A 24322-nucleotide genomic window follows, 5' to 3' on the forward strand; every position below is an offset into this window, starting at 1 on the left:
TTGAGTTGTTCATTTTGCGGATGAAATAGCCTTTTCAGCGGTCTCAATATTCTCAAGGTTCTTGCCAATTGGATGGGCATCACCATGTTGTGACGGATCCAATTGCTTACTCACCTCTCCAGCCTTCCCAGCAGCGCTGGTGAGCACACCGTGCGCGGCATCTTTCCGATCTTCCAAATCACTGTGAACAGTTTTAAGCTCGCTACTCACGCTCTCAACTTTGCTTCTTGCAGCTTCAATCTTCTTAAGTCCTCCACCAATCGTCGTACTGTTATCCCTATCCAACCTCCCATAGACATTTTCCGCCTTCTCCTTAACCACACTGACGGCTGTCTCTGCCTCAGTGATCCACTTATTCAACTCCTCAACTTTCTTGCCAAGCTCACTATCAATGTCCGCGGCGGCCTGATCAATCGCCTTTCTATGCTCTCCATCAAGTTGCTCCATGATGTTACCAACATACTTTTTCACATCTTGAATATACTTTTTTGCCTTACCCATCCACTGTCCGAGTTCCTTGACATATTCCTCCAGACTGGCAGTGACACCTTCCAACTTCATTTTAATCTCACTGGCACGGTCCTTCGACAACACGACAACGGCATGCACTTCTTGTCGAATTCTGTATCTAACTGCCTTTGCGAGCTTTTTAAGCCTGGTCTTGATTTTCTGTACCATCTTGTCCAACCGCTTTTTCTGCCCCTTCTTGGACCACCTGCTCAGCCAGTCGACGTGGTTGAAAAAGCTCCTCCTGGCGTCCTCGAGCTTCCTTTTCAGCTTGGGGTTCAGGTCATTAATGGCATTTGTTGCCGCCGTCAAGCTCTTAGAGAAGACCCGGGCAACCTCTTTGCAGTCCTCCACCAGTGAGGCAGCGGACTCGACAGTTCTCTCATCTTGAGTGGACGTAGATGTCTCCGTTATCTGCAAAGCTTGTATACCTTTACGCAACTGACCATCCGGTGCCACGTAATCCAACACAGTTTCAATCGGCTCCTTGACTTTCTCGTTAGAAGCCTCGACAGCGGCGTTGTACCTCTGGAGGCCAGTGACCACCTTGGGGATGGCTTGACGAAACCCCTTGTGACCACGCCATAGTTGGGATTTTAACTCCACAATCACATCATGTAATACATCTCTACCAGCGACGTACGGCTGGTTACCATGTACATCACTGAACACGGCATACAGGAATGCCAAGATGGCATCGCACAGGCGGGAGGCGTTGCCGTACACAATCCCAGAACCGTCGTAGGTACCAGGAAATTGATCACCTAATAGGCTGCCAGCGGAGGCACAGAGATTATGTATAATGTTTTTATGAGGATTCTCAGAGTCTTTCGGAGCAGAGCCTTGAAGCGTTGACAATCGTGAAATGACATCGCATAAGTACGGCTCTTCTGATGCGGTTCGAGACGACAGACATCCTTCAGTGTTATGAACAACATTGTAAAACGGCTTGCAGAGATCGTCGGACAGTGTCGAAGTCTTGGCACAGTGCCGCACCTGAAGTATACAGCCAGTCGCTGCTCAAAGGTACACTAGTCAAAAGGTATATCACTGCGACTTCATGGCATCTACCATTCAACGCTGACGCAGTCTATCAATAACACATCAGTCCAACTAACAAACAACACACCGCCTAACCTACCTCCTAACGCAATGTCTAATGTAGTCAACCCATTAAGACGCTTGTCGTTTGGGATGTTGAGTTGTAAAACACTTTTTATATGTGACGGTGCTCCCCAATGACTACAGTAGTATGCGAAGCTTAGTTGTGTATCATATAGGCTAGCGGTTAATAGGTATCATCATCTGAGGTTTTTGTTCATCAGTCTCATATATGTATGGTATGGTGTGGCATTGATTTGATTCGTAGATAGGTGATGAACGCCAAAGTCAACTATTCCGGCGTGACAACCGCTAGGCGGCGTGGTAACGTGGCGTCAGTGGGCTAGACAGTAACGATCACCAACATGGCTACCCCACTTTGCCCCCACAGTGGTCTGTCTAGGCGGCCGGGAAGGCAACAACAGCTTGGTTAGTAGTAGTAGCGTTGTCTATACCGGGTAGAGTAGATACAAGACGATGACCATGTCTGTTGATACGCATGTTACGGCAAAAAATAAAATTCACATGCATTTATCTCACTGGTATATCCGTGGTGCAAGACGCGCAGCTGTCGTGTTGCGGGCGGTCGGTTGGATGCCTTTTTTTTAAATGGCTGCATACGCTGAGGGGTGAAGGTTTGGCAACGCCGCAATGCGGGGTCGGGGGAGCTGCCGTGCCGTTAACCCCCTGTTGCAGCCCACCTAATCATAAGCAACTGGAGCTTCGTGTCTGCAGGATACCTGGACATATCACCGTAATCCCACTTCAGGTATGTGAGATGGTAATATCGTTGCAGTCTTTCATGTTGTCTACGAAGGCGGAGTGGACAAATGATTGGCTGCGGTTCCACGCTTGTCGAGATTAGTTTTCCTACCATGAGATACTTGTCAGTCAACTTTTTGCTTTGTAGCCTATTCACCTAATGCAATTAGTGGCTTGGCTAAGTGTTCTGTGAGGGGCGCTAATTTAGAGCTTTGATAGCTTTAGCATTTCCTGGTTGACACCATAGGAACGCTTGTCGTAGCGTTTGTTAAGTTGAGCTTCATGAGTGAATGGGTGTGGAAAGAATGGAGAACATTCGGCTTCGCACTCTTAAGGACTGTCTCCAGTTCTTTGAGTGGCTGAAAAGGGACGAGGGTATGAAAAGCAGCGTGGCCAGTGAATTGGCTAGTCGTTATGGGAATTATTATAATCATGTTTCTTTGACTGGAACACTGCCTGTCCCTTTTTCCGAATTCCTCACAAACGTATCGAAGTTCTATCATAAATTAGCCAAGAGTCCAACAGCCGGAAAGTATACAGGCAAGAGCTCACAAGAGATTACTAGTGCTCTTTTTGAGTGTATGCCCAAGTTCCTTGCCGCGCTGTATTACTTGTTGTATAATGTGGATTATAAGTATGCTGCAGTGGGAGGTTCGTACTGGGAGGATTTGTATCCTGGGTGGGATGCGGAACGGCGGGGATGGTGGGGCAATTACCCTGAGTCTGGTGGTGCCCTGCAGCAATATCTCAGATTGTCTATATCTTTTCAGCTTGAACTAATACCTGGAGGCTTCAGTTACGGAGAGTTGACATATGGTTACGATTTTAGTGCTAAATTTGCCTATCCCCGGGGTAAGAATATGGTTGGTGACCTTGAAAGGATTCTGAACAAAACAACACACAATTATTTTCGTGACGTATTTGCCACATCAGTTCTGGTAGATGCCGGTGCCAACAAGGTGAACACTGCGAACTCTCTGGCATTGGTGAACTTATTTTGCGAGATTGTGGCTGCAGCAGAGAAGAGGAATCAGGGCGGTGAAGAGTTAAAACAAACTTTGAATGATCATTTTAAGCCAAAATGTATAAATTGGACCGAATTATCATCCCATTGTTCGATGATTAAAATGGAGTGTAAAAAAATTTTCAGGAATGATGGCTTTTCCTACACCGGCCAGTCACCGGTGCTCGAAGCCCTAAACACTAGGGAATTCGGCAAAAGGACTGCCAAATGGTTGGCAGAAAATTTGGAAAATGTACGACAGAATGTGATTAAAATTAACAAAAGTTTCCCAGTCGACGACACAACCAAGAAGCCCAAGCTCGCGGAATTTGTCACCAATCATGTTTTCCCCTACGGTTTCATATTCGGTGACACAAGCTATGGAACCCTGGGCAAAGCATATAAGACTTTGACACATCATTGGCGTACCGTTTTAGAAATGCTCGGTAAAGATGATGACGGTTTGGATAAGTTGCGAAAACTTTTGGAAGGTGAGGGGTGTGAGGCTGCAAAAACATCAAGGCCTGTAGCAGCCGCGAAGCCTGCGCCTGCGAAACCTGCGCCGGAGCCACAGCCTTCAGACGGTCAAGATGCTGGTAGGCAGCAAAATAACGTGTTACACGTTATCCTGAGTGGTAATGGAGGAGGGGGAGGAAGCAGCGGTGGTACAGGAGCTGGAGTGAATCTTCAACGGACAAATAATCATGCTCAATCAACGCAACAGACTGGGCCAACTGGAGTCAGAGGCCCGATAGGGCCTCCTCGTCCTGAAGTTACCTCTATTCCTAACCCTGAGGCGGTAAATTTGGCTGTCACTAGAGCTAAGAGTGCTGTAAATGGCGGTGGTCATGATCAGGGCAAGAAATCTGAGGGAGCACAGAACCAGGGCAAGAAAGCGGAGGGAGGGCAAGGTCAAGCGGGTGGTCAAATTGAAACAAACTCTCCTAGTTCACAAGTCGCACAGGCGGCACAAACTCAGACTTCAAGTGATTCACGTGCAGGCTCTGAGCCACCTGGTTCCCCTGGTCCCAGTGGTGATCAGGGCCGGGGTGCCCAGGCAGCTACTTCTGGCGCTGCTCAACAAAATGTTCACGAGGCTCAGCCGGTTTCAGGTGACAGTAGTATGGCGTCCGCTGGTTTAAGTGCCGGTGGAGCGGGAGGGGGTGGAATGGAACCTACGATTCCTCAAACACAACCCCCCTCTGAACGTAATCCGTGTTCTAAAGATAGGTCTCGCATGATGTTTGGTGGCAGAACGATATGTGTTCCTAAATCTGAGACAACGACTTCCACTTTCCATCCGTTTCATAAAGCCATTAGTAAAGCTTGGGATGCATCCAAGGCGCACTACTTTCCACCCAGCTCACCTACCTATTCTAATGCACAAGATATTCAGGGACTTCGGACGCAAGATATTAATACTCCTCTTGTTCATACACATCAACCTATCGCCAATCTACCTAGTGGTCGGCAGATAACCCCTCAGGGAGCTCGGTGGAGTGGAAAGGGGAATAACCCTGCAACACATCCGGATTATGACATCTCTAGAGGATCCTATTCCTTTTATAGTCCTGACGGTTATGCCATTTCAGATTTGTCAGATGCGACACTGGGCGGTGTTACAATGCCAGATACGTCGTTTGAAGAAGAAGAAAAGGATAGACAAAAAAGACTTCAAGCTCATGATGAAAGACAACTTTTCAAAGAAAAAGCCAATCGCCAAGCGTATGTAAACATGCAGGCCAATGACCTAATCAAATCGATTGAGGAGGTAAAAAAATCGAAAGATAAATTGATGCAGGAGACGATAAACCAACTACTACTAGCAGAACAACAAAAATTAATAACTACAGGTTTCGACGGCCAGCCGGTTGTTGATGTTGGCTACGTGGATGGTGAAGAGATTAAGGATGATTCACCACATAAACATGAACATGAGAGCAAGTTGCAATTCGAGGCCTACGACCAAGCTACGAATATACAGCGGGATAGGCAGAAGCAGTGGGAACAATATTATCAAGAACAAAATGAAAAAATTAATAACTCAGAGGAAAAGCATCAACAAGAGGTAAAAAGAACTCTCGATGCCATAAAGTACTTCAAAGAAGTGGAATACCGAAGACAACGAGAGGCGGCCGAAGCCGTAACTGGTGTACCACTTTTTTCCAAGACTGCCTCTAATCTCCTGGAATCGCCTAATTATTCGACGATATCGACATTACCAATGGTCACTGGAGCACGCATTCCGAAATCCAACCAGCTGTTACCGATTCCCAATGGCGGTTTTGACACTGCGATGCCTCCGCATCCAACAATCCATTTAGAAATCGAAAAACCGCATGATTCCAGAATTATATACGGAATTAAAGAATTCGATAATTCTCAGACACCAACAAATTCAATAGAACCTGCCTTGCCGGATGATACAATTCCCAACATGGATCCTGAGTCAGATACCGATTATTCCAACAATATAGGTGTTTTTAAAAATTACGGATTTACTGTGGATCCCAATCCCAACATGTGCAATAATCCATGGAATTACGCTGATGATTCTGCCACCTCACCAACTCTCCCCCCTCCCCCAGACTCCGACCATCTACCGCCTCCCACCAACGTCAAGGCCATGCTCTTCTGGCTGGTCGGCTTCAATACGTACGGACTTACTGCAAAAACAGAGAGACACATGGAAGGTATACTTAAGGAAATCAACAGTGATACATTGTACCCTAAGTATGCCCTTGCGATCACCGGTGACCTTCCCACTCTGCCCGCATCCAATATCGCCGACACCCTCACCGAGGCTTGTCTCTACTCAGCACACGTTCTGAACGGAATAATGCGTATGAAATCCAACGACGTATTGTCTCCCATCGACTTTAAATCAGTGTATAGTCAGCTTCGCTATTCCACCGACCCCGCCGGTCTCCTCTGCCAGCTGCGTGACTACGTCTACGCCTGCCACCACCAGTTGGCGTTCCTGAAAGCGCAGTGTAAGCAAGGAAAGTCTCATGGTGGTTGGCAGGATTGTAACTATGGCAGTGACGTCAGTCCTACGAAGTCCCCCCTCCAGTCCTTCCTGACTGACGACTGGGACTCCACCTTCAAGACTCACCTCTTCGACCCGAGCAACCTGTGCCACAAGAGCAGGATCAGGATGGGATTTAAGGCGAAGGATTTGCCAGAGAAGTTACAACTGGGCAGTGTCATTTCATCCATCCTCACTCCCAGCTGCGGCGGTGAGGACCCCCTGCTGACATTGTCCTCCTACCTCAACTGCCTCACCAGGCGGACGCCGAGAACGACAGGAGAGCTTGTGTCGTACTTCCACAATTTCGGTATGGAGTTGTACGATTTCGCTTTGGATTCATTATCTCAACTGGATTCATCTCTTACCAAGTCACATCCCGACTGCCCCGACTGGGACCATCTTGGTGACTCCGACCTCCAAGCAGTTCGGGGCATCTGTGGTTCTGAGTCTCTCATATCCAAACACAACTCCAGCCACGACAAGGACCATCCCAATACCCTGTCCACACTTGTTGGCTGCGGCAGTGACGCTGACAGCTGCCATCCACACTGCTCGCCCATCACCTACCGGGCGTACGCCCTGTACTCCCAGAGCTTCGCCCACACCTACCTCAGCTGGACGGTGTACCTGCCGGACAGACTGCATGAGTCACTTCAAAAGCTGTACTACGATCTCCTGAAGCATAAATGTTCTAGTGACAAATTTTTCCACTCATGTTCCACTGCGCTGCCCCTCCTCTACTTACACGGGTTCACGCCGCCGGAGGTGGGATCGCAGGTGTCGCTCAAGTGCTCAGATGTCATCGCCAAGCTGAAGGAGATTGTCAACGGCAAGCCTATCGCATCACTCATGACCGCCATGGACAATTTCCTCTACACAGTCCGGGAGCCATTCATCTTCACCCTCGTGGCACTCTGGTCTCTTGCATTCCTCCTCTTCACCAACACGATGTTGTACCGCCTGGACGTGCTGCGCATACGATCACACCTTATCCGCACCAAGGCTTCACACCGCATCGACGTCAAGGCCTTACTCACGAAAGGCCGGAAGATGCTCTCACTTTACAAAGACGTCGACTACTTCGACGAAGACACACTTAGTCAATTTGTAGTTCAATAATAATTGCGTTCACATATTCATGTTGTTAGGCATTATGCAGTGTAATGTATATGCTCTTACTGGTGTACTGCGCTGCGCCTCCGTTTGACTGCGTCCACTTTGTAGGTCTGTTCATAGCTTAGGTGTAGCACACGTTGCTGGTGCATCGTTACGGTAAAGAACGCCGCGGTAGCAAATGCGCCATGCATGGTTTGTGCGGCAGATAATTGCCAGGGATACTGTATTACCGTAGGCAGTACAACGGATGGTTGTAAGGTCATTCGGAAGACACTTAGACGTGATTACTGGGGCCACCGGTCCCTTTCACGTTGATTACAATGATGAGTATACACAGCACTACATCAACGTTGGCTTGTAGTTTCCTGGAGCCGCGTTTCTTACAACCAAACATCCACCTCATACGCAATACGTGCCCATTATGTTTGAAATCCGCAACACGCCCAAACTATGGGATTTGTACACTTTGGCAGGGAATATGTCTGCCTCAAACGCCTATGCGCGTTTCACTCCTGAGGTCACGGGGTTGCCAACATAATACACGTGGCACGTCGTTGAGATACACGTCGAAAACACGGACCCGTCCATGCGAGGCTACATAGTTACATACTGATCAGATGAGCTGTTCATGCCTGCGACACATAAAATCAAACTCAACGATGCTGGCTGGTAGCATCGTTGTGGATTGAAATTTCTTATTCGTGTTACCCATTTCCGCAGTTTAATCGAGTGTTGCCATCGCTGTTTATAGGATGCATAAGAGGTGACAATGTTGTTATGTAGTGTTCTACGTGACAAATATTCATGATACATCCGGAGAAACTCGTATTGCCAAAGTTGATAATATGCGACATCTCCAATTGCAGATATGATCACAACCCCAAACTCCGGTAATGCCCTTCACATGCAACAATAGATAACATATAACGCCTTTTATACCACCTCGATGTCTCCACTAATGGTGGAAACTAAATATCTTATAAGTGGCTAGTCACCCCAAATAGGCTCTGCGAAAACATATCTTTACGACATTGTTTGCTCATCATTTACCCGCAATCCGCTAATACACATGCTATATAATGTTACAGCGGATGCATCTGAATTGCGATGACAGGATTAAATGCTATCACAAGATTTGACCACATAGCTTAGAGCTTCATGGGCTGGGTTGAGAAAAGTAAGCGTGCGTCTCATGTCTTGATCTTTAGCTTGGGCAGCGAAGACATGCTATTTTGAGAACATGTCAGAACTGAAGAAAACACGTTGTGCAGGACACAACTCAATAGTTTGCCCAATGTACAGGAATGCGATTTGAAAGTTAATGTCAAAATTTGTGGTTCGGTGTTAACATCGCATTTAAATGTAACGTTTATGTAAAAGAGACTGAATATAATAAGTGAGACGATATAGGTAGTGCACTTAAGTGACAAGTGTAATTGGCTAGATGACCCAATGCATTTACTGGGTGAGTAACGTGTAACGCACTCCGCCATACAGGAGAATTCATACTACGTTGAATATTTGTTCTGACAATGGGAAACATTTTCATCAATTAATGCGCAGGTTGACATTCTCCAAGACTTTTTAAGCCAAAGCACTTAGGCATGATCGCAATTCACAACATTGATGTGCCTTGCTCGTGCCATTGGGTGGACGTGTCCATCATTTTGCAACATAGATTCACCACATGAGGTGGTATTGTTTGCTGGTGGGGAAATGATGAAATGTGGAACAATGTTCTTCACCCCTGCCGTGAATGGCCAATAACGCATTGCCATTACACCCTCACTAGTGGTATGCCTGAGTTAACTACGACACATAGTCACTCCGCGTTGTGTTATTGATGCAGAACTGAATCCATGAATCCAAATCCCCAAATTAAGAACAAACTATTCATTGCTGTTCATCGCTGTTAAAGGAGCTGTTGAAGATGTGATCCAAAACTGTTCACAAGAGCATGTGGATTGTGCAAGGAAGCACGATGGGTAGCTTGGAATTACCAAGTGGTCATACTTATTGCCGTCTTCGTTCTGCTGCTCGTCATCAGATTTCTATTAGACCGGTATCAGATCTCCAGACTCAAGAAACTCCGTGATTACGGGACAGACCAGATGCCATCGTCAACCTGTTACGTCGCCCTTGACGAGTAGAATGTATCGTTGTCTTTCATAAATACCAGATGCAGGTGATACAAAAGTGATATAGCAGGTTACCCGAAGCACGAATGTCGTACCGGCACTTTACAGTTTCTAAAAAACACTCAGCATGCTCTTTATTCGCTCTACTAACTTATTCGACTGCATTTATACAAACATCAAACAAATTAACATAGTGTAGTAACACTAAAACATTAAGACAAGATTGGTCAAAGAATGCCAACTGATATAATCCGTACTGCAAATGTTTACCCGCTCAGAAGGCGCACCAAAAGGTGCTGCCCCCTGTCAACAACTATACGTCTGCTGACTTCGCAACGCATTCAAAAAATAAACCTTTTCGTCATTCCGATATTGTTTCCCCAGCGACCTCGTCTGCGGGATGTCGGGAATAGATGGTGCCAGCTGGCGATTTTGGCCAGAAGACGCGCCTTTATTTATTCTAAATTCTTTGGAGGAGAAAACTCCATGACACCGTACACGTTCACGCCGGGGAACTCCTTTTGAATGGTTTCCCTGCCGTTAAGAAATGGGAGATCTACGATGACGTCGCATTCCAGAATCTTGGCTCCGCCCATCTGCAAAAGCCTGCATGCAGCCGCCAGGGTACCTCCGTTGTATATTAGGTCATCAACCAGGATGACCTTTGCGCCCTCTGGAAAAGCGTCCTTCTGAAGGTGCAAATCCGTTTCGTCGTATACCTTCTTCGAGTGCGTGGTGTACACTGGCCCCGGCAGCTTGCCTGGTTTGCGGATGACCACCAGCCCGCATCCAAGCTCGTAAGCTAGAGGCGCTCCAAAGGGCACACCGAGAAGCTCCATGGCTGCTATGTAGTCGACACCTTCTGGGTGCCTCTCCCTGATGCCGGCAGCCATGGACTTTACGGTCTCACGTAACTTGCGGGCGTCACCCATAACGGGCATCATGTCGATGAACCGTATCCCGGGCTTGAAGTCATAGTAGCACTTGAAGTCCTCTTCGACGAGTTTGAAGGTGTTCGACGCCATTGCCGTAAACCTATACGAAGATAGCTAACAACTACAATGGATTTACTAATGCATGAACGGTATGAACAACACCTCGCACACCACCAAATATTATACGCTGTAACATAGCATCATTTAAAGATAGAAGGATTACGAACCTGAGTGTTAATGTGTATAGAATGCTTCCTTCCACTAAATCCTAAGAGTTCAACGTACCTACAAATGCTGTTATCAGGCTGACGTATTCAATATAGCGATACTTATTAAAATTTAATGCTCAGTGACGTGGGAATGTGCTTTTTCAACTAATGTGTCCGTGCCGCTCCGCACGCGTGCTACTGTTGGTGTAGCAGATATACCTGGTATATTACACAGTTGTATCCGGATGCCTGTTGTTAGTAGACATTTGCATATTTGGTATGTGGTTGCAATTAATTGCGGTCTGTTAAATCCGCTTTAGGCGTGTAAGACTCTTGTCTACACATAGCGGCTGCATGGGCGATAGACTATCGAAGTTTGGGCACTGCGTAGTTCGAACTCGCCGCCCTAGCACCACAGGCACACTTATATAAGCACGGGAAACCGATATTTTACACCTAATCCACTAGACACGATAGCCGACTCGAAAGAGGAATCGTTAAAATGCCAACGCACCGATATTGCTTTCACGGCGCTATGTTATCTGCATGGTACGAAAATACGATACACTCTTCTCGTCAAGGGCGAAGTAACAGGTTGACGGTGGCATCTGGTCGGTCCAGTAATCACGGAATTACTTGAGTCTGGAGATCTGATTCCGGGCGAGGAGGTACATGATGGCGCACCTAGACCATAATAGAGCACTGATGTTGGGACTAAGCTATCGAACAAACCAGTAAACGGTCAGAATAGTAGAACCATGCGGGGTTTGTAATACAATTAGATGTAACAAATGGAAATGTTTGCATTTTCGTAACCTTAGACCTACATAAGCAAACACCCCCCTTTTTACATAAGCATTACCATTAACCCAAGAGGTGTACTCGCATGTAGTATGCATGACCTCGCACAATTCACCAAACGTTCTATACCTTGTGAAACCACTCGACTACAAAGCACCATACACGAAATACTTGCCACTAGTTCAAAATTGAAAAACCTCAGCATTGTGATATAAGTAAAACCACACCAGACAAGCATTTAAGTGGCGTGGTTCATCAATGGTTGTGTTAGGGGTATATCACATGGTACTGCTTGGAATCCCTGATCGGTTTTCTGCAGATAGGACACTCCCGTCTTTTCCTGACCCCCTCCATACACTCAAAGCAATACATATGCCCACACTTGGTTGAATATATGATTCTGTCGTTTTCGTTTGGCATTTTCCCGGACTTGAATCTTGCGATGGTTGAGTAGCATATGGGACACCTGAAGAGGAATTCGATGTCTTCCAGTATCGAATTTGTGTCATTATTGGGTGTATCATTCTCCACAAAGCTGTAGGCGCTAACTACGGCCTTTGTGTTTGCGTGGTATTGTCTTGGATACTGTGTTGCCGCAGGTGGCCCCCAGAATATCGGCCCAACGATGAGGTCGTCATCTTGCGCGTTTTGGTTTTGCTGTGCAGCGTTTGTCTGTGGTCCTACCTGATTGTCTGATCCACGCGATAGAAGCGCATTACTGTTGTTGTGCGCCTGTGAATCGCGCCGATTCCCGTTGGCGTTATACGTCTGACGTGCGTGCGGCGGTGCCCCCCGTGCTTCAACCATCGGGTCTAACACGTCCATGCCTCCCCCTCCACTTGTTTGGTTATTATGAGGCCTTGATGTATGAGCTTGGTTAGCGGGGTGTTGGTATGGACCTGCAGTGGTTGCACATATGCCATTGGGTCGCTGTCCTATCTGCGATCCTCGCATGGTGGGCACTACACGATGATTCATCACTACACCGTGTCGGTTTGGCACTACCCCTATTATTTCGCAATCGCTTTCGCTGCCCCCCTGATCAACAGTTGCAGTAACCTGTTGTGTGGCACTCGCATGCCCACCCACCTCGGTTCCCCCTGTGTTCCGACCATCTGCGATATGTCTATTTGCGCTATTACTCGCATGATTCTCCCCACTCTGATCTCGATCCTGATGTATGTCTGACAACTGCCCGACTTGCCTGGTCAAGTCTTGGTCCGGCCAATTTGCCATGATTATGACGTCATCGTCGCTCGATACCTGCCGTGCTGAGGCATCGTTGTGGCGATTGACATCATTGCGATATGCAGCCCCTGGAGCGCCCGGCCCCGAAGCATGCTGGGTCTCATCACCAACTTGATTTCCCGGGGCACCTGGTTGCGCCACGTCGTATTCGTTGTCACCACCAGTCGGCTGTTGGCGATCAGAGTTGCCCTGATCGCCACTTCTAGCTACCGATGTAATTCCGTCAGTGAATAACTCATCTCCGTGATTAACTGGCAAGGTGCTTGAACCCCGCCGCTGACGGTCGTTGGAGGGGCCTCCCAACAGGTCGAGGTCCTCCCCCCTAATTGAGAACGTGGCCGTAACGGAGGGCTGCGATGGCGAGTTGTCGGCGCTGATGTACGGTGCCAGGTACGTGTCTTCTGAGGATATGCGCCTAGCTATCCATCTCGGTCGCGGCCGCTTCACCGGGACGTTGTCCAAGTCGCCTACGGGTCCGTCGTCCCCTAGAATCTATGGACGGCACGTAACAAGTGGTTCACCTTACCTTGTTCCTCGTCGCCTCGGACGCTCGTTTTGTGCTTTACCATGTTATAGGTTAACCTCAAAGTTGCCTCGAGTTGTACATGTTTGCGACAGCGTGGGTGAGACCGTGCACATCCGTTAGTTGCACATTTTGCATAGACACCGCAACTCCTCAGTCACGTTTACGGCGGGCTTTTGTTATTCGCGTGTTGCAGGGTGTGTCGCTTCTGAAGGCACCACATGTGTTGCAACACTGAGTCTGAATAATGTCGAGTACGCTACATATACGCAGTCTAACGCGATATTATGATACCATAGAGGCTTGTCTGAAATTCAGATTGCACGTTTAAGATTTGTGTAAAGGTTTTAGTAGATTACGCTACTACCGTACACCTGTCTCGAAGCGCCCTGTCTATGGCAATTTCCCGTCGTTCGACAACACACATTCAATGCGAAACTACTGTGTCGCTGCCCGATCGATCACTGCCGAGATTATTTGCGTGATCCATCCACGTATACATGTCGCGTCTCTACACATCGCGCGCTTCAGATCGGAAGTCCTACAGCCAGCCACACTAAAGTAATGAGAAAATATAATAAGCGAATTCACACATAATCAATCCATATTTCTACACCAGCTACCGTATACTTGGTGCCGGAGGGCTGCTGAGCATAACAGTGCTTTCGCCTTCGACACTTGCCATACGTTATGTGATCTACCAGTCTCACCGCACGATATGTTCATCATCACTGAATTGTCTGTCGATAATGTCACCGCGTTACCGTTTGATATACATGTTTTCTCGTCAGGGCGCGCAAGAATTGGAGAAGTGGCTCACTGACTCTCTGTTGGTGAGTTAATAACGGCTACAGAAGCCTCATCAGGTTGCAGAGGAGCGTTACGTTTCGCCGCGCGTCGTTGTTCATCCACAACACGTTGCAACGTTTGCGCAAATAGGCGTCGACTTGTCGAACATGAACTTCTAGACAGATCTTCTGCGCTCTGGACGTTTTTGCTTGATTCAGCAGCTACAGACCTGCCACCGAATGATTGCTCGTCGATGTCGTTTGTCGTAGGATCACGAGTTTGTTCGTTATGGCGTTGCGTTGGTTCTTCGCGTGCTGTCCGGCTTCCAGCAGGCGTATCTAGTAGCACGGTTTGGTTACATGTAAGACGCCTGTCCACCACAAAAGGTGAATTGCCGATTGAGAGCGCGCCTGTGGATTCTACCGCAAGTACCCGGGAACTGGATCGAAAGCCCGCTGGCGGCGAATCCGAGCTGACACTGCCGCGTGATGGCACTCCTCTGCGCTGCACGGAGGATCAGTGGCTCTATAAGCCCACTTCCTCCGAGGTGGACCTGTTCCGTAACTCCACATTGTTGCCCCCGAGACCCATTGATGTGGAGGGAAGTGTGATAGTTCGCCTGGTTGACCTTCATTCGGGCGTGACGTCGCCCGTGGGCCAGTCTGTGTTATACAGCGAATACGGCATTAGGCGCGGCGAGCTGCTGCGGTTCATGTTGTTTGGGTCATTTTTAATATCCGTGTTTTGTTCTCTCGGCTATTGGCAGCTGCGGCGCCGTGCGTGGAAGGTTGATATCCTAAACCGCCGCCGTGAGGCCCTATCGCAACCTTTGGTTAAGGTGGAGTCATTTGCACAGTTAGAGAAGGCTCTGGGTGCATCTGACGACCCTAATTCGCTAATCGAGTACCGGTGCGTGGAATGCACAGGCGTTTTGGACACCAGCTGCTCTATGCTGGTTGGCCCCCGCCCATCTTTATACGAGTCTTATGGAGCTTCTTCTGGTTACTGTGTGGTGCAACCGCTGCGATTCCGTGACGGTTCTTGCGTGCTGGTGAACCTCGGTTGGATGGACAGCGAAAGTGCGCTGAGTGGTGCGGGCTGCCCCGAGTTGGTAACACTACGAGGCATTTTGGTGGGTGGGGAGATAAACGATTCACTAGTGGCATCGGCGAAGCAGCGTATCATTGACACCTACCAATGCGTGCTATCAAGACTCTTCGGCTGGTCATTTCCTCCTGCTTCGTCGTCTGTGAATCGTCCCCGCCGTTTGTCTCGGGACGACTCCCGTAACGTGTACCGTTACCTGGACCCGTCCAACATGTCCAGCGATGTTTATTCGTCATCGCTAGATACTACCAGTCGTTACGCTTTGAATGCTTACGACGTGCTGTATCACGACGATGTCACGGAGCTCCCTGTCGACGGCAGCACACCAGGACACGAAACTGCTGCAACAGAGGAGTCTGCATATGTCCCCAAGACCCGCATCGGCCGTGATTTGCGCTCTACACGCCCCGTCTACCAGCGCCGGCAGAAGTCCGACTACCTGCTGTTTTACGCGGACCCAGACACGCACACCAACTACGCGTATCAGTGGTTTCTTATGGCCGGCTCGATCGCCGGAATGTGTGGGTACAAGGTACTTCGCGTGCGTCGAACGCTCCGCGGTGTAACGTAGGTCTATATTAATTTAATGTGCATGACTTTACGTTTCGCCGATGGCTGTTGACACGTGGCGGGGCGTAGGCGTTCGTTCGAATCAGACGCTGCTGTAGGTGTTGTGCCCCTGCCCACTGATGTTCCTCGCGATAAGAGCCCGCTTGAGTTGGTTTCTGGGAAAGAATACATTCTTTGCTCTGTTGACTGCATTTATGGGCACGCTTTGTGTGTTGGGTGTGCTCGCGGTGACTTCTACGCTCTTGGATTGCGGCTTGATTCTCCTAGAGAAGACGCGTGTTCTTCTTTCGCTGCATATGGAGGGCTCCCTGGGTGCCGCCCATTGGTACGTCAGGGCCGTGTTGGCATTTAGTAGAGAAAGGTCAATTGGCGCCACTCGGCGTTCCACCATGTTGCCGCCCTTGATCTCCTCCAAACCATGACCTAATGCCGCAAAAGACTCGACAAGTCTGCTACTTGAGGCATCCAATTCTTGTTTTCCCCAGTGGTGGTAGTGGACGTTCTCTTTCCCTTTCCAGAAGTCTCCGTCACACTCCGACTCTTCAACTGACGAGTCGTCATAATCGGAGCCATAACCCCCCTCTAAAGATATGGCGATGTAAGTGTTGACAACCTTTTCGCCCGCCAACGGCGCGGCGTTTACCGTCGTATCTGTTGCGATAGTGACCCACCAGCTTTCGATTACGCTTTTGTGCATCGCATGCGCGCACAAGTGTGCCCATTTCACAGTTACTGCTAAAACTCGGTCCGCCGGTACCATGTCAGTAGTCCGCCTGGTGTGGTGCAGCAGCATGGTGCAGTTAACCAGCCGTTCGCCAAAGTCCGACATGGGACGTTTCGTGATGTCCCTCGCCATTTTTAGATGGGCGCCCCTTGGCACTATTTCCGGGAACCCGTCTGCACTGGTGATCTGGAAGAGTCCCGCCAAGTATAGAATGGCACTGGCGAGAGTATTATTTGCGTGCCTTGCGAAAGTAGAGGGGTGCCATATGATCCCGTTAAGCTTGATCGCCCCGTTCGAGCTGAAGCTTACAGATCCCAGTGTTTCAATCGCCACTCGTACAATGTATCTCATGCACGCCACTTTCTTTTTGGGCTTGTGCGCCTCCTGTCCGTCGGTCGATATCGCCGATCGTCGCGAGTTCCTCCTGAACAACCCAATCCTTGAAGTGACTTCGTGCTTTATCCTGCCAGATAGATCGCTGAAAGTGTCATCTATGGCTGCAACGACGTTTTGAATGGCAATCTTGGACCCCTGGTCCCTTCCCGTGGGCATCCAGTCCCACATCTTCTTGAAGAAGGGTATGTTTATTTTTGCCGGCACTGGCAAATTTTTCCACTTCAGCAGCGCCTTATAGCCGCCCTTGAGTATCGCCACACCCGTGCAGGTTCTGGACAGCATCCAATATGTAGCAATGCCCCTATTTAGCGACTCCGTTGACGCCGAGTCGCCCGGGTTTTCAAAGCCGTCGTCCGTAACTATGAGCCACACCGTGAACGTCTGCGTGTGGTTGAGCCCTCTGGCGAAGTCGTTGAGTTGCGATTCCGTGAGGTATGAGACGTTTGTATCGCCAAAGAAGAACTGCAGCGTCTCCCCGTAGGTGAGGTATTGGCTCCTGACGTCGATGATGTGGTATGTGAAAGTTGCCTTTCGTGCGATAGCACCCTCAAACCTTGAGGGGAATATGAACGACTTCTTCAGTACGTTTGCGTAGAGTTTTTTGAGGTATACGTTGAGCAGCTCGATGTTGAGCCTGTGGCTGATTTCGGCGTGTTGTCTCGGTTCTGGCAGCATCCTGAGAATCCCCCTGGCAACTACTTGCGATTGCCTGGTCGGCGGCTCTGCAGATCGCGGCGTTTCGTTTTCTTTAAAGATGTCCGAAATGCCTATTTGCACTACATTTTTTGGTTGCAGGTCGTGGTTTTTGTATAGTATAAGCGGGCTTCTGTTGTACAGGAAGTTGGACATTTTGAGTATGGGCAGTATGGGGAACTCCGCCATTTCGCACTCCTTGTCGTTGAGTGTGTCGTACAGGTTGCGGGAGACGTTGATGAGTTCCTCCGGAGTGAGCTGTATCTTTTTCGAGTTTGTCACCGCCAGCGTCATGGTTTCCTCGTCAAACTCCTCCTCGAACAGATTGAAATTTGGATGCGAGAGCTTCTGGTTTTTCTGCAGGCGGTACGTCAAGTATCCCCTGATCCCGAGGTATCCCAGCTCGTGGTACATGAACGCCGTCATGCACCCTGCGCTGCAGAGCATGGCCGTGTACGCGTACGCGAGCGCGACGTATGCGCATCCGAACCTGTAGAATCCCAGCGTAAGGAACCAGTTGATGTTCCACGAATTTGAGTCGGACAACCGCTCGAGTTCAGTTGCTGCCCTGGGGAAGAAGAAGAGGAACATGAGCCTCCACTTTGCCGCCATTTTGCCCGCATCAGTGACGATGTTTTCATCCGTTGTTCGCATGAGTATCGAGGCGAACCTCCATATGAGCTTCTCCAGTATCGCGGCCAACTCTCCGACAGTCGGCTTGGGCTTGAGTCGCACTAGCGCCGCCGCGACGTCGTGCAGCCCCTGCCAGTATCCCACGTTGTTGACGAGGCAGAATACCAGCAGCGCCTGCCGCACTCGTCGCATGTCTTCGTGATCGGATATCCACTGCTGTCTCGAGATGTCCAGCTCTATGGTGTCCAGGTCGAGGTTGTCGCTGGCCATGGCATGTAGTCCGTTCTCCTGTATCGCGGCGCTTACGCGTTCCAGCTCCGCCGGGCGCATCCTCTCCACCTTGAGGGCGACCGTCCACCTGTGCTTGGAGGCAAAAAAGCCGTGTAGCAGCAGGGAGAGCCTGCGCTTGATTTGTCTATCGCAGCCGCAGTCGCAGGTGCCTGCATCATTTGCCGGCTCCGGCGGCTCCCCGCGGTCCACATGGCGGCTGTTCCGCACCCTCCTCTTAGCGGCCGGCCGTATGACCCTCTTTTCCCTTATTCCGTCGTGGTGCGTCTTGGTTTTGCGCGCTCCGCCACTCGGCTCCAGCCGTACGGCGTGAGTGCCCGCGCGGCGTCGGAGCATTGCGTCTATGGTGGCACGTACACCTTCAGCGTTGTCTCTTCGATCATTGTTTTGTCGCTGCTACGGATGTGTACGCGCGCGGAGCAGAATGCGTTACACATCCAGCCCCCACGGCTGCGTGTCACCTCCGCGTTAGTGTCTACAGTGCGCCTCTGCTTTTATATATCCCATCGTACAATAATTAAAACACATGTGCTAAAAGTGTTGTCAGTGCGCGTATTGCGCGCTTCTGTATGTTGCGTTCGCTGCTGGTGGAGCGAGTAATGTTACACATTGCGTCGTGCCTTGGCTGCGTTTCGCGCAGGCGCTGTGGGTCACAGATACCTCTTCCTGAGTAGCGCGGTCTGCCTGGCCGAGAGTCGTCGCTCTTCGCCGTAGTAGTCATTGGTATTGTTGTCTACGGAGTACCTCTGTATGTCGTCTGCGAAGTCCCTGAGTCCCGCTGCGGAGCTGCTGATGACCGAAGCGTCGTTTTGGTTGTGTGACCAGGTGGAAGCGCCGAATTGCCGCTTGTTTGAGGTGCAGAGGCTGCGCTGCACGAGCCTGTTTCCGTGCTGCCGTAGCGCCTCGTACATGACGTCGTTGGGTAGGTCTGCGATAGGTACGAGTTGGGAGAAGTTCGCTGATGGGCAGTGCTTCTTATCTGCATTTTGGCTCGCTTGCTGTTGATGTTGCTGTTGCGGTTCGGGCTCCGGCTGCTGCTTGTTTGCTTCTATTGCCTCCAGCCTTTTCTTCTTGATCTGCTCCATCATGGAATCCTCGTCCGCGTCGTCCACTACCGCGCAGCAGCATTCACAGAGCCACGTAAATTGTCGGTCCATCTGCGCCAGCTCCTCGTCGTTATCGAAGTCCGCCTTGAATATGCCAAGGGCGTCAAGGTCGAACTCCTCCTGCTCGAGCCTCGAGAGCGTTTGCGTGCGCATGATTTTGGTAAACGATTCGGGTTCTGCATATGCGTTAGTAAGTGCCACGGATGCGTATTCCCACTTTTTTTATCTATGCACACGTGCCCAGCTGGGGTTTTGCCGAACACCTCGACCAACGACAGCAGTGACACCACTACTCACAGTCACGCTGTTATACGCAATGATACCACCATACACGTGAGACACACAGGCATGTACATGGCACGGGCTTGTGAAACTGTGTGTTCTTTTCCCGTTGCTTTACAGAACCTTATGGATGTCGACCTACCCATCTTGGTATGCGCGGCGATGATCTCGTATGTGAGTATGGTGTTTTCGTTGACTGTGTGCAGTATGACGTAGGCATGCATCATGTACTCCGGCAGCGACATCTTGTCTGCGTGCTTGGCTTTGAACCTTCCGATGGCGTTGAGCAGCACGCTCTTCCTCTTGACCAGCTGCTCGTCTGCGCACTGTGTACGACATTGTGTGCAGACGTACCGAATCCACGCATGTTATCTTCATCTTCTTCCTCGTCTGGGTAGCTGAGTCGTTGCCGAACGATACTGTTAGCCCCGTCCGATGGCGTGTCGGTGTGTGCTGTCGTGAGCGAGTTCAGCCTGGTGGCTGCGTGCTCTTGCTGTCCGTCATCTTCCGGAAGGTAGAATGATTCCGGCTGGTAACGCGCGTCCGTGTGGTCTGCAATGTGCGGTAGTATTGCGGACATTTTCTTGGCGCGTGTACAAGGTGGACCTTCCGCCTACTATACGCACACCGTGTTCGAGCTTTTGCGAAGTTCTATGACCACGTCTGGTCTACTGTTGCGTTACGATATGCCGCTGCGCTACGCGTTATGTCTACGTCCGTTCCCTGGCGTTTGTAGACAGGGAATCTCGTTGCGCACGGAATTGCGTTGCAACACTCACACACGTGCGATGTGTGGTCAGCTTCGCGACGCTGCTCGAGCGCGTACGCCAACAGTCGAGGGTATATCGATCGGCTATGCTGTATTGCGTGACAAAATTGGCATCGTTTATGGGGGTTTGCACGCGCCGTAGTGCGGTATTGTACGGTCTCTGCTGGCGTCAGCGCATCGCAGTGTCCTGCACTTCACTTATTCTGGGCTTCGTCGGCGTCCGCGCGTTTGTCGCGTTTGCGATCGTTTTGTTTCGTCCTTCTCTCGAGTGATTCCATGCGCATCATGAAGCGGCGCCGTACTTCTTCTGCTTCAAGGGCTTCCTTTTCGCCTTTCTTCCGGTTCTTCTTGTGTGCCTATTACACATTAGTACGCCCTTTACGTGCGTGTGACCCTTTTCGTGGTCGCTGTAGACTCGGTGCACTCGTGTCTTACCTTGCTGTCTAAATGCTTCTTCACGGCGTCCTCGTTAAGCATCGTCTTCCCCTTACATACTTTGCACTTTGCGACTTTTCCTCCCGTCATATAGACTATAAGGTCGTCATCTGCGCGTTAATGAGTCTGTCGCGTCTTGTTGCTCACCCTTTTGCGATTGTTCCGCCGTTTCATCGCTTTCCACTGTTTCCACATTTCTGCGTTTGCTCGGCTTTTGTGTACGCTCGGATTGCAGATGTGCTGCAATTTCCGTGAGTACGGCGTAGTCCGTTTCCTCCGCTGTATCGGCTTCCGGCAAGGGTGCCGTACAGGCGTAGACATAAGCGCGCTTAAACATGTAATCGACTATTCGGTTAATTGTTTTGTGTCATCGGTGCGAGCCCGTGTGGGAATCCACGTTTGGAACGCCTCCTCCCACGTGCTGTTGTTCGCCCTCATTATAAGTATTTCGAAAACGGCGCATACATTGAGCACCCTTTTCTTGCAGTTGGGGAAGTATTTCTGCGGTGTCTTAGGTCGGCTTTCGCTGTGCTTACCTTGATCGGCAGGGCCATCGCCGTGACCCCGCGTTCCTTGGCCTGTGTGAGTGTGGTCTTCTTTTTCACGTTAACGTCGACCAGTCCCCCGATGATGTAAACCTTGTCATGCTCCACTTCCTCGATGCATTCTTCCGCGTCCGGGGTCAGTACAACCACATTTTGCGTGTCGAACAGCTCCCAGTAGTTTTGGCTGTGGATGTGCACCTGCCGGTAGTGTGTGTAAAAAGTGCAGACACCAACCTTCCAGGCATCAACGTTGAAGAACTGCATGTGCTTGTACAGTACAGTGTCTTTGCTCATTCCAGTGATGATAAGTTTGACCTGCCTTCTGTCATCGACATAAATTGCTACCTACCTTCGCCTCGTTCTTTTTGATTTTGCTGTACATTCCTGCGATTTGCCTGGCTAGACTCTTGGATTCCTGCATCTGTGTGTATTTCACTGCCATATTTGCCTACCTTTTCGTTCATGAACTCGTGGAAGGTGCAGTTGATGCATATGGGCATGCCGTTTTCGTATGCGTCCTGTATGAACGCCTGCTGCTGCAGCTTCTTTTCCTCCGCCATTTGCTTTTCTCGTAAAAAGAACGCACTGCGTTCCTCTGCATGTAGATATATCGATGTTCACACGGATATGGCTCCAGAGTTCCAGACATGAACTGTCAGCTGCCGTCATTCCACGCAGAAGCACGCCATCACTAATGTTGCAAACTTACCCTCTGTCATTCCACTGAGTAATTCACTACGCGCTTGCTGTTCCCTTTTCCTTGTTTCTCTGCGGTTCCTGTGCCGTTTTTCTCTGCGCCATTCTCTATAGCGTGCTTTAGCCAACGCCTTCTTTTGGCTTTTAGACAATCGGACAGGCTTGCCTTCTGGATCCTCTCCATCTGTGTCAACATCTTCGAAGTCGCTTCCCGATGCATCGCCAGGTGCTTCGATATACTCTGGATTCTGGCCGTCGTCGGTCGCGCCGATATTGGCGTCTGCCTCACTGTCCACAAGGGCTGTCATTTGTGCACTATTTTGAGCGACAAGTATGAGGTGTCTTCTACCGGTTTGAATAGTTTAACGAACTCCTCTTTGTTGATATTGCGTTTGAACTTGATATTTTCGTGTTTGAGTAACACTTCAAGCACCTTTTGGTCGAACTCTCCGTTGTTTGGCGCAGCAAGAAAGTGTTTCAGATCAGAGGTGGTGAGTTTGTCCTGTTTTTGCCAATCTAGCACGTCGTATAGCTCCTCCAGCTTCGGCACAATAAGCTGATTAGGTGTGGTTGCCGGTTCGTGTTGGATGTCAACGTGATCCTGTACGATTTTGTTGTTGATGAGTTGCACGAATTGGTCGACGTTGATGTACTCTATTTTATGTTTTGCCAACTGGCGTCTGATCGCTCTATCCTCCGCTGCGGTGAATACGCATCCCAACTGCCTCGCCACGTTTACGAAATCCTGTGCTTTGATGGTTCCTATAGAGTGAGCTTGTGCTTCGTCGGCTTGCCAGGGCTTGATGCAGTTCAGTGCAAATACATCTGTTATCTCGTGCAGTATCTGCCTGGTTAGCGTGTCTAGTTCGACCTTTGCGTCCTTATGACGGTGTCTAGGTCTGCGATCGCCCATCGATACTGGGTGTGTGGGATATCACGTTTCCGGAGCTCCGAGACTCATTACCAGGCCCGAACCACCGCAAACTTCCTCCTACAGATATCAAGTGTCAATAAAAGTACGGGAGCTGCAATGTGTGGATGCCACACCGCTTTATGGCTATAGTTGTGGGTAGCGTCTATATACAAGTTGCATTAGTATAAAGTTACACATAATCGTCGCCACCCAATTTAACAGACTATTCTCTCACATCATAAGTACACACTCAACATTTCATCACTAGCACTAATCTACCTGGGCGTTAAACGGTAATATCAGCTGGATTCCTTTGGCGCGTTGATGCTTGTATCAACTGTTCGCCTACGGCATCAGCATCGCGTTTCTGCACCATGATACAATACACAATGAATGAATTTTGAAAGCCATCGTGATAAGTGGCGTCTACAGCTACTTAGTGACCCTAATTCTACCTATCGAAGTACGTTAGTCAGGCAGTCGCGCTTTCACTTATCGTACGCTCGTCTACCACAATATAAGCGCAGATCGTTCTTTCGAAATTGCACCTTTGCACACGTGTTATATTTCTGATATTTGCAATCGTCTGAATCTGCAAAGATGTCGAAGGATTCCACTGCTGCCCCGGCGGAGGTGAACGCCGCGCTGAACTTGCTGGTTCTCACGATGCTCAACGAGGTGAGTGCAGTTTCGTACTAGCTGACACTATGTTAGCAAGTGAAGAAGGTTTGCTTTGGAAAATGCTTCGGCAACAAATTCGGCGACGTGATGAACAAGAACGAACAGATTTGCCTTGCCAAGTGCATGGACCGTATGTAGGTTGTTTTTTGGCGCCCGTAGCATCCGCTGCAGGTACGAAGCGCACACCATCCTCTCGCAAGCTGCCGCCGAAGCTGCGAACAACATCGCGAAGAATGAGTAGCGCCGTTGTGTGAAAGTTTGTTGGTAATTTGGTTGTGGTCCGGTCACCCACAGTTGCACGCTGACTTTACGTGTTCTTTT

General features: G+C 49.6%; 12 protein-coding genes across 12 annotated transcripts; 3 read left to right on the forward strand and 9 right to left on the reverse strand.

Annotated features, from left to right (window-relative positions):
• Positions 1 to 110: 110 nt before the first annotated feature.
• On the reverse strand, positions 111 to 1681 carry BBBOND_0200150 (hypothetical protein; the record flags this gene model as incomplete). The annotated part of the gene is made up of 3 exons (XM_012911590.1): positions 111 to 181; positions 207 to 1523; positions 1678 to 1681. The coding sequence occupies 3 exons, from the start codon at positions 1679 to 1681 to the stop codon at positions 111 to 113; spliced, it is 1392 nt and encodes a 463-aa protein (XP_012767044.1).
• Positions 1682 to 2675: 994 nt separating this feature from the next.
• On the forward strand, positions 2676 to 7523 carry BBBOND_0200160 (Chitin_bind_4 domain containing protein; the record flags this gene model as incomplete). Its single annotated transcript, XM_012911591.1, has 1 exon — positions 2676 to 7523. The coding sequence occupies one exon, from the start codon at positions 2676 to 2678 to the stop codon at positions 7521 to 7523; it is 4848 nt and encodes a 1615-aa protein (XP_012767045.1).
• Positions 7524 to 8710: 1187 nt separating this feature from the next.
• On the reverse strand, positions 8711 to 9013 carry BBBOND_0200170 (hypothetical protein; the record flags this gene model as incomplete). The annotated part of the gene is made up of 1 exon (XM_012911592.1): positions 8711 to 9013. One exon carries the CDS (start codon positions 9011 to 9013, stop codon positions 8711 to 8713), a length of 303 nt encoding a protein of 100 aa, XP_012767046.1.
• Positions 9014 to 10113: 1100 nt separating this feature from the next.
• BBBOND_0200180 (Adenine phosphoribosyltransferase) lies at positions 10114 to 10683 on the reverse strand (the record flags this gene model as incomplete). The annotated part of the gene is made up of 1 exon (XM_012911593.1): positions 10114 to 10683. One exon carries the CDS (start codon positions 10681 to 10683, stop codon positions 10114 to 10116), a length of 570 nt encoding a protein of 189 aa, XP_012767047.1.
• A 1187-nt stretch (positions 10684 to 11870) lies between these two features.
• Positions 11871 to 12839, reverse strand: BBBOND_0200190 (hypothetical protein, conserved; the record flags this gene model as incomplete). Its single annotated transcript, XM_012911594.1, has 1 exon — positions 11871 to 12839. The coding sequence occupies one exon, from the start codon at positions 12837 to 12839 to the stop codon at positions 11871 to 11873; it is 969 nt and encodes a 322-aa protein (XP_012767048.1).
• A 1284-nt stretch (positions 12840 to 14123) lies between these two features.
• On the forward strand, positions 14124 to 15841 carry BBBOND_0200200 (SURFEIT LOCUS domain containg PROTEIN,putative; the record flags this gene model as incomplete). The annotated part of the gene is made up of 2 exons (XM_012911595.1): positions 14124 to 14160; positions 14229 to 15841. 2 exons carry the CDS (start codon positions 14124 to 14126, stop codon positions 15839 to 15841), a joined length of 1650 nt encoding a protein of 549 aa, XP_012767049.1.
• An 81-nt stretch (positions 15842 to 15922) lies between these two features.
• Positions 15923 to 19011, reverse strand: BBBOND_0200210 (hypothetical protein, conserved; the record flags this gene model as incomplete). The annotated part of the gene is made up of 2 exons (XM_012911596.1): positions 15923 to 18863; positions 18932 to 19011. The coding sequence occupies 2 exons, from the start codon at positions 19009 to 19011 to the stop codon at positions 15923 to 15925; spliced, it is 3021 nt and encodes a 1006-aa protein (XP_012767050.1).
• Positions 19012 to 19224: 213 nt separating this feature from the next.
• Positions 19225 to 20542, reverse strand: BBBOND_0200220 (hypothetical protein, conserved; the record flags this gene model as incomplete). The annotated part of the gene is made up of 3 exons (XM_012911597.1): positions 19225 to 19856; positions 20105 to 20281; positions 20317 to 20542. 3 exons carry the CDS (start codon positions 20540 to 20542, stop codon positions 19225 to 19227), a joined length of 1035 nt encoding a protein of 344 aa, XP_012767051.1.
• A 383-nt stretch (positions 20543 to 20925) lies between these two features.
• Positions 20926 to 21503, reverse strand: BBBOND_0200230 (hypothetical protein, conserved; the record flags this gene model as incomplete). The annotated part of the gene is made up of 3 exons (XM_012911598.1): positions 20926 to 21087; positions 21167 to 21276; positions 21314 to 21503. 3 exons carry the CDS (start codon positions 21501 to 21503, stop codon positions 20926 to 20928), a joined length of 462 nt encoding a protein of 153 aa, XP_012767052.1.
• Positions 21504 to 21511: 8 nt separating this feature from the next.
• BBBOND_0200240 lies at positions 21512 to 22715 on the reverse strand (the record flags this gene model as incomplete). The annotated part of the gene is made up of 6 exons (XM_012911599.1): positions 21512 to 21667; positions 21703 to 21909; positions 21946 to 22026; positions 22061 to 22132; positions 22164 to 22306; positions 22421 to 22715. The coding sequence occupies 6 exons, from the start codon at positions 22713 to 22715 to the stop codon at positions 21512 to 21514; spliced, it is 954 nt and encodes a 317-aa protein (XP_012767053.1).
• BBBOND_0200250 (hypothetical protein, conserved) lies at positions 22712 to 23320 on the reverse strand (the record flags this gene model as incomplete). Its single annotated transcript, XM_012911600.1, has 1 exon — positions 22712 to 23320. One exon carries the CDS (start codon positions 23318 to 23320, stop codon positions 22712 to 22714), a length of 609 nt encoding a protein of 202 aa, XP_012767054.1.
• Positions 23321 to 23920: 600 nt separating this feature from the next.
• BBBOND_0200260 (Mitochondrial import inner membrane translocase subunit Tim13) lies at positions 23921 to 24242 on the forward strand (the record flags this gene model as incomplete). Its single annotated transcript, XM_012911601.1, has 3 exons — positions 23921 to 23998; positions 24035 to 24135; positions 24173 to 24242. The coding sequence occupies 3 exons, from the start codon at positions 23921 to 23923 to the stop codon at positions 24240 to 24242; spliced, it is 249 nt and encodes an 82-aa protein (XP_012767055.1).
• Positions 24243 to 24322: the final 80 nt, after the last annotated feature.

The sequence above is a fragment of the Babesia bigemina genome (assembly GCF_000981445.1).
Source record: "Babesia bigemina genome assembly Bbig001, chromosome : II".
Taxonomy (NCBI): Eukaryota; Apicomplexa; class Aconoidasida; order Piroplasmida; family Babesiidae; genus Babesia; species Babesia bigemina.